This window comes from Cyprinus carpio, chromosome B1 (assembly GCF_018340385.1).
Source record: "Cyprinus carpio isolate SPL01 chromosome B1, ASM1834038v1, whole genome shotgun sequence".
NCBI classification, from domain to species: domain Eukaryota; kingdom Metazoa; phylum Chordata; class Actinopteri; order Cypriniformes; family Cyprinidae; genus Cyprinus; species Cyprinus carpio.
Window position 1 is genome coordinate 2117941 of NC_056597.1, and position 12587 is coordinate 2130527.

The 12587-nt window shown below is 35.0% G+C and overlaps 1 protein-coding gene across 7 annotated transcripts in view; it reads right to left on the reverse strand.

The window, feature by feature from the left end:
• Positions 1-5987: 5987 nt before the first annotated feature.
• The window catches only part of LOC109092981 (adhesion G protein-coupled receptor L3-like), a 95392-nt gene continuing 88792 nt past the window's right edge, over positions 5988-12587 (reverse strand). For 2 of the 7 annotated variants that reach the window (XM_042716194.1, XM_042716195.1), the window contains exons 21-24: positions 12369-12465; positions 10679-10804; positions 9246-9263; positions 5988-8682 (exon numbers count right to left, since the gene is read on the reverse strand). In XM_042716194.1, the coding sequence (XP_042572128.1) occupies positions 7766-8682; positions 9246-9263; positions 10679-10804; positions 12369-12465 (1158 nt within the window). In that variant the 3' untranslated portion in view covers positions 5988-7765. The remainder of the gene's footprint in view (positions 8683-9245; positions 9264-10678; positions 10805-12368; positions 12466-12587) is intronic. The other 5 variants (XM_042716196.1, XM_042716199.1, XM_042716198.1 and 2 more) reach the window with 5 other exon arrangements.

A 12587-nucleotide genomic window follows, 5' to 3' on the forward strand; every position in this document is an offset into this window, starting at 1 on the left:
TTACCTCTTCTTTTTTTTTACATTGATTTAAATAGGATAATATTTTACCACAGTGATATAAAAATACAAAGAGTAAGAAACTATATTCCATTTGTTGTAATCAACAACATGAAGTACATGCATTGTATTGCATTAAAGTTTCCCAAACTGGGTTTGTGAAAGAACTGCAGGGGGTTTATGAGTTTAATGAAAAGATATCATAAAATCATTAAACAAATAAATTAAAACAAATAATTTAAAAATGACTTACTGAAAAAAAATGAAATTTTATTTGATTACCTGCATGTCATGTGACCACAACCGACGTCAGAGAACCCTAAACATGCAAATGTGATACTTCATTATTAAAATATTTATTTTTAAATCTCAGGGGTAATTCAAATAAAAATCTATTAGGTGAAAGAGGATTAGATGACGAAAAGTTGGTAAATTTGTGAATTTGTGAATTCCAAAGTAATACATGGTAAAATAACCGAATGAGTGATAAATAATTCAGATAACAATTAATTTATTCATCGGTATTTGATACAATGTTAAAACACTTTTTAAATCTGAAATGATTTGTGTAAATCCAGTGGTCAAATGTTGTGTAACCACCCGATTAATGACTAATCGCTGTGTGAATGTCCACAAAACCGGAAGACTTTCTCATGGAATATAATCATAAATGGTAGGATATTTTAGACAGGAAATTTAAAAGGGGGTTATTAGGGATAATAAATAAATTACGAATAAATTTTTGCTATTTTGTAAATAATGTAATCATGTAATCCATAATAAATGAAGTGTAGTCTGACCAAATGACATGTAATCAGTTGCTATCCAGCTCTGTAAAAATAATGCATAAAATTACATAAAATGCTTTGGAATTACAACTCTTTTTATACACAGTCCCCTCATTTTCAGGGTTCAAATGTAATTGGACTAAATAAATATAATCATAAATAAAATGTTCATTTTTTAATATTTTTTGTTGAGAATCTGTTCTGGAACTCATGGACATCACCAAAGATTGGGTTTCCTCTTTTATGATGCTTTGCCAGGCCTTTACTGCAGCTGTCTTCAGTTGTTGTTTATTTGTGGGTCTTTCTGCCTTTAGTTTTGTCTTCAGCAAGTGAAATGCATTCTCGATCAGGTTGAGATCTGGAGACTGACTTCTATATATATGCAGTGCAGTGACAAATGCAGTAAAAAACTGAACAAATATTTACATAGTAAAAATGTTGTAGAAAAGGAATGCACCTTGTGAAAAGTTCCTTTTTTATCATATGTGGACAGATACTGTAACTTTATTACTTTATTGGTTAGCAAAGGATATATAAATTAACATATCAAATAGCACTGAAGACTTTTAATTCAAGTACACAAAGATATTTCATAATTTGAAAGTCTTTTACCTCACATGGGATCATTTTTTTATTGCCCATCTTTCTTTGCATGAATTTTTTTTTATTTTTGGAGGTTCTTCCTTGTTTTGTTGTTTTTTTGAGGAGTCATCATTTTTTTTATTATTTGTTTTGTTTCTTATATATTTTGTAATTTTTTTTATTTATTCTTAAATCCTCTATTGCTGCATGTTTTGGGTTATAATCTTGTTGGGAGGTTGGAAGGTTCAGTTTCAGCTTTTATTTATTTATTTTTTTAACATATGGCCTTACGTTCTCCTCTTGAACTCTCTGGTATAATGTGGATTTCATAGTTGACATTATAATGGCAAGTTTGTCTGGCCCTGAAGCACCAAAACACCCCTAAACTATAACACTCCCATCATGCTTCACAGTTGGCATGAGTTTCTTATTCCCTAATGCAGTGTTTCGTTTTCAAGAAACATAATGTTACGTTTGAAACTGTGGCCAAACATCTCCACCTTCGACTCAATGTCCAGAGTACATGTAGGTGTTGGATTACATTGGATTTTTTGAGAGCAGAGGCTTCTTCCTTGCTGGCCAGGTTTGCACAATCTCTTTCCTAAGTTATTGACTGTTTCCAGAGTTGCCTGCAAAACATTGTAGCCCCATTATGTTATTTCTACTTATTTCTTCTATTTAACTCCAATTGTCATGGCAAGTTTTGAGGTTTAACGTAAAAGTGTAATATTTTTCAAAAATTAAACAAAGTAAACAATTGTCTTGGCTATTTGTGAGTTGAAACAAAGCTTATGGTCAAGTTGAATTCACTCGTGTTTAGTTTATTCACATTTCTAAGGCAGCAAATGTTTAACAGTGATGATGCGGGGCAAACCTTTGACACTTTCTGAAGCATCTTGAGTTTTGTTCTTGGGGCGAGTTTGATGGGATGGCTGGCCTGGAAAGATGGCCAGTGCGGTAAAAGCTTCTCCATTTGCAGATTATTTTATGCACAGTGGAATGGTGGATTTTAAATATCTTGAAAATGGCTTTAAATCCCTTTTCAGACTTTAAGCGTTACTAACCTTCCTTCTGAAGAGCTCAGTCTGCCTTTTTTAATGCTGCCACGTATTTCATTGCTTATGACCAAACCAGAGCTGTTTATTAAAGTTTATGTTTGACCTTCCTCTTGATGTTCTACTAATTTACAACTAATTGCTGAACCACTAGTACTTGATGTAGTGATAAGTGTAACTTCTCTACCTTGAAAATGCCAATTTCTGCTACAAATTATTTAAGCCTTACTAATGCAAGTGTAAGTTTTAATGTCTTTAACTATAAACTTTTCCAGTATGTTAAAATAAGTCAGTTTTCATGGGGTGTACTTTTTGCATGTTGCTTAAAAATGCAGGCTTCATGTAATAATGATTTTTTTTTTTTAAATAAATAACATGGAAAAAGTTAAGATACTGTAAGAGTGAGGTAAAAATAAAAATAAAAAATAAAAAAGTGTAAAAAAGATTATTGTTCCCCCTTTTCTTTTTCAAATGATCAGTAAATGGTGATATTTGCCCTTAAATTAGCTGTTTTATTTATTTTATAAGAGGTTTGCAATTTGTGCAAAATGCCTACAGTTTGAAACCCTGCAAAAATCATTTTTAACAAAATAAAGAAAAAATAAAGAAAATTAAAAGTGTGCAAAATCATGCTCCACACGATTCCATATAAATTATGTAAAAATTACAATTTGTGCAAAATATTATAGATTATTTACATAATATAAAGTGTTTTTTATGGGTGTTGCAATTTTATATTTGTGGTAAATCATGCTCTGGTTTTGCACATAATGTATGAAACAGCTAAATACTATGTTTTGGTCATTAAAATTACTTTAATTACAATGAATTATTTAATCAATTAATTTCATATTATTTCAACAGATTATGTCCGAATTACAACATTATTGCATGAATAATTGTTGGCTTCTGAACCTCTGAGCTGGGACAGGCAAAAATCGGTAATTGAGAGGGGGAGATTAATGCTGTCCAATTACATCAAGTCATATCCAGCATGCACATTCACAATGTGTGCAAATTTCATTTGTGGTACAACCATATTTACCAAGTGTATATTTATATTTCACATTCATGTCTGGTGCATTGAGACAAGAATGGGCATGTGTGGTTAAAACGCTTTTGATGTTAGAGTGGGCAGCCTGGGTAAAAATGTCACAGGCAGCACTAAGTGATCACAGAGCCCATGCTGTGATTCGGCCCATATCTTCTCCAGTCTCATTTAATTAACCTGAGACAAAGGCGAGAGAGAAGGAGGCGAGGAAGAGGACTGCAGTCTCTGCCATCTGTCTAGATCAGTAGTTTGCAACCTTTCAAGGGGGCCACAGGATGACTTAAAATGAAGTATTCGGTACTTAAAGACAAAAAAATAACTTAGGCAATTCAAATGCTAAAATTTCAAATACATATTTAAACATTTTATTTAAAAACATTTGTTTTGTTTTTTAGCATTTAAATTGAGTTATGGTTTTAATATAATTAAATATAAAAAATAAATAAAATTTATGTCATTAAAAATAAATACAATTGAACAATTATATAACTTAACATTTTTAAATCATTTTATCATTTTATAAATATTATAATTCTAATAAATAAAATGATTTTATTCAATAAGAAATAATTCAAGTGCTAAAAATACAAATAAATCAGAATGTTTTATTGAAAAACACAGAATCAAAATCTTTAATCTTCTCGGATCACAAAATAAATTCTGTTTAGTTATTTTTAATATATTATATAGAATCCCCATAATTACAGCATAAATACCAGATGTAATATCCAGTATGGGTGGGCCTTTAATATTGTGTTAGTCCTACTGGGGAATCTTTGAGTCAAAAAGGTTGAGAACAACTTGTCTAGATCATTTCTCTCCTCGCTCTCTTTGTGGTACCCAAACCTTTACACTGTAAAGAAACCGAATGTAATCTTAACATCAAAAATGCTACAAATAAAACTGTTTATAAGTTAACAGTAAGTTTCCATAGTATACATGGGAAAACTGCAAAAGATCTAACCAGACATTTCATGTAAAATTTAATTGTACACTTCTTTAAAAGTAAAAAAGAACAAATCAGTGTATAATTTACAGTCAAAAACTGTAAATGACATTGCATAGCATTTCACATTCGAAAGTATTTTGTTTAAATAATCATGTTTCTTAATAGTTTTTGTAATCAGTTATGTGCATTTGGTTTTTGTGTTACATCTGTTGTTTAATTAACGTTTATTGCATTATTTAAGTGTCATGTGTATAATCATGATGGTGTTTTGTGTCTGTAAGTTAGTATATAATTCAGCTTGTGGAAAAGATACTTGTGATGGACTTTGATTCTTCATATGGCTTTCTTTTTTACCACCTGCATTATTATGATACTGTAGTTGTCAGTATATTTTAAAGGATTAGTTCACTTCCACAATAAAAACTTCCTGATAATATACTTATTCCCATGTAATTCTTTCTTCAGTCGTAAAGAAATGAAAGTTTTTGAGGAAAACATTCCAGGATTTTTCTCCATGTATGGGACTTCAGTGGGAGCCAACGGGTTGAAGGTCCAAACTGCAGTTTCAGTGCAGCTTCAAAGGGCTCTACATGATCCCAGGTGAGGAATAACTGTCTTATCTAGTAAAACGATCAGTCATTTTAAAATGTACAGTTTGTTCTGTAAATGTGTTTACAGTATTTGTAGTTTAATAATAAAAATAATAATAATAAAAAATCTTTCTGGCAACCACAATAAAAAATATTGATTTTTTTTTACGGTGTAGTTTTCTTCTCAGTTGGGTGGCATCTAGGGTATAAGTGTGGTTGGTTAAAAGTTTGAATGGTGAACAGTTTTTTTCTTCAAAAACCAACTTTTCAATTTCACTGGCTCGCTACAGAACACACACACAGACACGCACACATCAGTTGGGTGGTATCTACTTCAAAAACCAACTTTTCAATTTCACTGGCTCGCTACAGAACACACACACAGATATGGAGTATTGATCTATATAGTCTGCTTGGAGGTGAAAGCTGCATCCTTCCTTCCTTTCAAAATGCTCAAGTGCCTGTCAAAACGGCCTATAAATATTCATGAAAGTGGTAACATTTGGCAGAGCGAGCTCTCACAGACACACTCACACGCGCAGGCTGTCTGACATTTGGGCGTGTTTGCAGACGGACGTGTGTCTGTTTGCATGGAAAGACATGAAAATCAATAGGTCGTAATTACACTGTTTGGACTGGCGCTCTTCTCAGATGTGCATAATTAATTGGTACCATGCTCGTTTGATTGGTGCCGGTACCGAAACTGGGTCAGTATAGAACGACTGACTGTTAAAGTCTTCCGGCTGGTTTCCCAGACAGAGATTAAGTCTAGTCCAAAAGGATTTTCAACAGAGAATCACAATCCACAGTACAATTTACTCCATGACAATCCTTCCCTGAAAAACTGCCCAGAGGAGTCATGACCATTCCTCGTCCTGTTGAAAGTGTCGCTCTATAATTGAAAACCCCAATTAAAAAGCAAAAAAAAAAAAAAAAAGAAGAAGAAGCAGAAATTCACACCTCTCCCTTGTGAAATATTGTAAATATTAATTCAGTCATTTTATTTGTTGGCAAACAACTTTCACTGTTACAACAAATATTAGTTATGAGTTCATTCAGTTTAGAATGCATATGAAAAGAATAAATAATAATTTCATTGATATTGTAATAATAATAATATTGATGATAATAACAATAAAAACGGTCTCAGTGCCGATCCGATTCTTTTGCCGATGCTCTCTAGGATCCTACATTTCTGATCTGTTAAAAAATAAAAAATAAAAAAACAAGACTGAATCACAGGAATAAATATGCAGTCAATTTTCTCAGGGTGGGTTAACAAGGGATAGATGTGCAAGCTACAGGGAGTCTCAGTTTGAGAACAAGTAAACAGTAGTTTCAGAAACCCACCTTTACAAGGTTGTTTCCATCTTCCAAACCAAGTCCTATCCTTCTAGTCTGCTCTTTTACATGGTTACTTTATGTTTAGACATGCTCCATACATGATTCGTAATCATGATTCCCCAGTTCACACTTTTATTGGACTTGTTCCAATTCAAATCCCGCTAGCCTTTCTTACTCTTCTTGATCAAGCTCCTAAAAACACAACTCGATATGTGAAATCATCAAAATAATAGACCATCTTTTAGCCTGAGAACAATTTTAGCTGTGTCAACACATGTGACTGGAATTGCAATAAGCTAGAATTCTTCAACCTGCATCCAAAGTACGATTTCTGCTCTTACACACAAAAAAATGGAGTGTTGAAGGGTAAACGTTCTAGAACTCATGATATGACAACATTCCAGCATCCTTGGGATCCCATCTGCAATAACGGTCAATCACACAACAGTCATTTCCCCAGAGTCTCTTGGTTATCATCGACACAGTGCGAATTAGAATGACAAAGTGTTGCCACAGTCATCCTTCCAAACGAGAGTGTGTATGTAGATAGGTGAGCGTGTTTGTGCTGTGTGTTATCAGGGATAGTATTTTGGAGGATCAGCACAGCATTGCAGGATTGGACTAGTCTACAAAAACACATACCAGGGGCAAAATATGTCAAAAAACATGAAACGCATACGATCATTTGCAATATCGGGGAATCTGTACATTTTACATGGAAAACAGTTCCATTTCTTTGTAATTAGTGAAGATTACCTTTCCCATAACTGAGATTATTACAGAAAAATAAACGTAAGAAAACAAGATGCGTCCTCAGTCTTCAAGAATAGATGCGCCTTTTGTGATTTCACGCTCAGAAATGGTGCTAAACGAGAAGGAATGTGTGCAGCAGAGAATCATAGAGAAGTCTTCTAGAGAGCTGTGGGTAATGCAGTTCAGTACGACAGAAGAGTTCAAAGTCTCATTATCATACAAGGTCATCTAAAATGGCAGCTATTTTTTCTGCAGTCTGTTCCACAGTCCGTGGTGAGTTTTGAGGAGAATCAGACAGCCATCGGATGAAGGAGATCTATGCAAATGATCCAGGGAGCAAAAGTTTGTTCACGTCTCCGAATTGACGATCCGTAAAGAGTTTTACTCAGCAGATCGGCTTTCTAGGAGACTGAAGAGAAAAAAGTCCACAAGACCTGCCTACACACGGTAGTCCTTGTTCTAGCATAGGAATGGGTTACTAGTTTCTGGTTACTGGTTCTAACTGGAGCAGGATTTTGGTGACAGGATACTCGTATGTATTGGAATCGGGGGGCTATCTGGAATCAGTCTCTCTATCAGTGCAGTAGGTAGTGTATCCCATGCCTTGTCCATTGTGTCACACTCACACACACATACACATACATGTGTGTCGGTGTCTATAGGCTGGTGACCAGCTGTGAGGGGTCTGGTGGCTGTTCTTCAGGCGATGAGTCTTCTTTCTCAGGTGGAGCGATGAACCCGTCACTGCCTCCGCGTCCCATCTGGTAATAACTCTCTAGTTCCTGTATGTGGTTCCTGGAGCCCAGGTTCGGCATGCTTTTATAGTATACATCATCTGCCTCCATTACAACCCCTTTGCCGTTGGCCAGGTGCAGTTCGCTGCCCTCTTCTTCCTCGCCGTCGTCATCCTCATCGTCTTCATCATCGTGCAGACCGTTGATGAGGTCGTCAGTGCCATGTGGGAGGTCAGTGAGCGTGGGCATGCTGGTATAGAGCGAGTCTCTGAGGGGGGAGTGTGTGTGTGTGCGGGGAGTGTGTGTGTGTGAGGAGTGTGTATGCGTGTCATTGGGAAGCAGCGGGAAGAAGCTCTCGCTGTTCTCCTGTGGCAGGCGCCGGTGAGCTGAAAACGTGTGCAAGGGGGCGTGGTTTTCCGTAGGGGGTGGCCTCGGTGGGAGGAGCGGCGCTTGTGACTCCTCCCTAATGAGCTCCAGGCTTAAACCGCCCCCATCATCATGTCGGTGAAATGCTCCGGGGTTGTCGAGCACCATGACGTCGTCTTTGGCCATAGATGATGATCCCGCAACCCCTCCGTTGGCCAGGTGGTTGTTGAGTTTATTGGTCAAGGTGCCCTGGTGGACTTTTCCCTGTCGGTCCTGGGTGTTGAGGTACGACGGAGCGTAATTTGCCGTCAGCTCTTTCAGGATCTTCTTCTCAAGCGTAGTTGGAGGCTCGCTGCCGCGAGAACTATAGGTAAGGTAATCACCTGCTGCCACACCATAGCTGTTGCCGTGATTACCGTTAAGTGGCAGCGTATCCATTACGCTGGAGTCCCGTGCGTTGTTGAGAATGCCTTCTGAAACGAAAATGACAACAGAACCTCGTTTACAAAATTTTGGTACACACACACACACACACAAATTGGTAACACTTTAGTATAGGGACCAATTCTCACTATTAACTAGTTGCTTATTAGCATGCCTATTATTAAGATATTAGCTGGTACTTCAATATTCTACAGTCCTTATCCTACCCAATACCTAAACATAACAGCTACCTTACAAAATATTAATAAGCAACAAATTAGGCGTTTATTGAGGCTAAAGTCATAGTTAATGGTTTGTTCATAGCAAGAATTGGACCTTAAAATAAAGTGTGACCAAAAAATCTTATATTTACAGTATTTATGATTGATGGTAATATGAATCAATTCATGTATGCTTCATGAAAGATGATATCAAATAGGATATTAACTTTTATCAAATAAGAAAAAGATGAAAATAGGAGGGATTCGGATTTAACAGAAGAGAGAAGAGCAGGGAACAGGAGGGATGAGGAAGAGGAGAAGATTAAAGAAGAGAGAAGCAGAGGAGAATATATTATAAACGTGGAGCTGTTGTGAAAGTAAATGAATCATACTTGAATCTCTGTAGGAGGCTGCAGACCCGCGTGAAAGGAGAGAGAGAGAGAGAGAGAGAGAGAGAGAGAGAGAGAGAGAGAATGATTACATACATAAATGCTTATGGAACATGTCCACAGAGAGAGAGAAAGAAATATTATATTCAGCTCAGAGTGTGACAGGCATTAGTGACTGAATGCTAACCTGCTGAGTTTAGGACAGATGCTAGGCTGAAATGTTCTTATACCCCCAAATTATTGAACAGAACAGATGGACATAGAAACAACATAAACAAGCTCATTAAACAGACACAGGAAGTATGTATGTAGGATATCAATGCTAACTCTGAACCGTCTTGAGTGTGTATGAGTACCATTAGAATATTAATGCATTTTATATTTCCCAAGGTAACGGACAGGATGCAGAATAGTCTTTCAAATTAGAATTTAAGGAAGCTGAATTAAAATAGAATGGATATCAAAGAAATTTACCGCTGTGAAGTTTTTTTTTCTTTTAATACATTTTTCCAAAATGAACTACCTATAAGGATGTATTCTAATATACTCAGCATTTGGAGTATTTCAGGAAACATGAGATAATGTAATAATTAATGTTAAAATATACCTATATAATCACTATATGAAATAAACCAACTTTTTTAGTATTTTAGTATTATTCTAGAAATTTCGTATTTCACACACCATGGTAAACAAACACTTTATATAATTTATTTTTCTGGTAAATCTGTGTTGGATACAATTTAGAATATTATCATTTGTGTCCCAATTCAAATAAATAGGGTACACAATAGATCAATTTTGAATAGGCCAGTCCAACAATATATAATTATTATAAATAAAATAATTTTTAAAAATAACATTACATTTGATAAATTAGTCCTATTTATTGACTGATATGTAGAATACAATTTTTTTTTACATTTTCATTTTCTTATATATTAAAATTACTATAACCACCACCATATTGTTTTCTGACAGCTTTATAAATAAATAATGAATAAATCAAAGTTTGGGGCAAATTAGAGGTTTATAGCTAATTAAGGAATTTTTGAAAATAAATGTATTTTAAAGTTATTTCAGTTTTTTTTTTTTTTTCTGGAAATACACCATATGTTTGTGTGTAAGATATTTAATTAAAAATACATTTATATAAAATTATATTTATAAAAATGTATATAAATCTAAATGATTTATTAATAATAATAATAATAAAAACAATACTAAAAACTTGTATAAACAAAAACTCATATAAACAAAAGACAAACTTTAGCAAAATTTTAGCTTGACACTCTTTGCTGATTCACTTTCATTGTATGGAAATACAGTGTGAATGCAGTGTGAATATTTTGCCTCACATCTCCTTGTCATGTAAATTTCATAGTACCATCCAAAAACTGCGTACATTTGTGTAAATGTGTATGTGAGAGGCAAACCTTGCGTGTTGAACATGTTGGCAGTAGGGTTATTGTACACAGCAGACTCTCCCAGTAGTGTGTTATAAGGATTAGTGCCATGAGGACGTAACAAAGCATTGGAGATGAGATGGTTAGCCATGGTACCTACAACACCCACAAACAGAGACAGAAGGAGAGAAAGAACGAGAGACAGATATGGAAGCATTAAGTTGAGAGAAGACAGAAGGAAGGAGCAACAAAGAGACAGAAAAAAGATGTACAATAAACAGTCAGAATGATGCAGACAAGGAGTCAGTAAACTTGTGTTTAAACAGCTTTAAACGTGTTAGTTCGGGTGGACAGGAATGTAAAACCTCCCATGTGGAGAGTAACATCAGTGCAGAACTCAGCATAGATGATGTTTATGTTGGACAGCTGTTGATGTTTGGTATTTGTGTTCTGCCAGTGTGACTTGATTGGGAGCGGTTTTCCATGGCTTCAGCTCTGATGTCGCTGGAAGACTTTTAATGGCTCACATTCTTGTTTACACAAGACGAAGAAGACAAAGGAGCTCGGAGGAGCAAATCATATTAGTGCTTGGACATAACAGAGTCAGGCAGTGTTTGAGAATGAGCAGAACATGAGCACATACACAGATGTCTGATCCATTTGGACTCCAGGGTCAGAAAGTTGGAGGGCTTTCCTGTTGCGTTCCAGATTTTTCAGCAGGTTTTTTTCTCTTTCTCTCATTAAACAAACACACTCATTCGATTCTTTATCCATGAGCACTTCTGGCCTTGGGAACACTTTTAAAACACTACTAACAACTAACAATAACTAACAAACAGCATTCTATGGTGTAACTAACTGTGATGATGGAAATGAAAATTGCAACCTTTTTTTATATATATATCCTGTTTTTTTATATCCTATAAAATATATTTATATCCTAAACACACACGCATTTTTGTTCAAAACAACAAAATTGCAGCTTGATTGGAAATGACACACACTAGAAGTATTCTATTTATATTCACCATTTCATCTTTGTTTCCTTCACATCTCATATTCAAGCATGCTCTTCACTGACAAATTTGTATCCTTGGTAAACTAGTGCACTTTTTTAACTACTACGTTTATTAGTAGTAAAAATATTGGTTATGATAGGAATGAACAGCTGTCACATAAAATGAATATTGAAATGGTTTACTGTATCTTTATGCAATTCTTTACTTAGATTTTCATAGTTTTTAAAATGCGATGACTCATATTTTATGACATATATAAAATACTAATTATTAAGATTAAAAGTCTGGCTTAAGGACAAGGGTAAAATAATAAAATGTTATACTTTGCAAATGTATACTTTTATACTTTAGTTTTTATACTTTTATACGTGCATTTAAGAAGCAAAAATAAATGATGAAGGCCAAAGTGTTAATACTAAAATATTACCCATGCAACAAATAAGTGGCCGTAGTTGAAGAAACATAATCTCGGTTTTCAGGGTATATTATTTTTCTGTGTATGGCTAATCTCGTTGGTCAGACTGAACCTATAGGAATCAAATGAACACTGGTTTCTGTTCCACTTTTCAGATTTATTTTGAGTGTATGTGTGTGTGTGTTTATGTATGTACAGTTTCTGTCAATATGTATGTGTATGAATACTGTGTACATGTGTACACATGGGGGCATGTTTGTGTTTGTGTGTGTGTGTTTGGCTTTACCTCTGTTGAGAGTCGCTGAGCTGTTCATATCAGCGGTGATGAAAGATGACTCTGACTGCTTCCTGACAGTGTCATTCCACATCCTACGAATACGACTCTGACAACAGAGAAAAAGAGGGGGTCGATGTTCAGTTTCTAACCGAAAGGAAAGCAGCATCCAGAGAAAGCAAACAAAGAAATTGTATTATGCATCAAAGGTAGTGTAATGCAGATAACTTA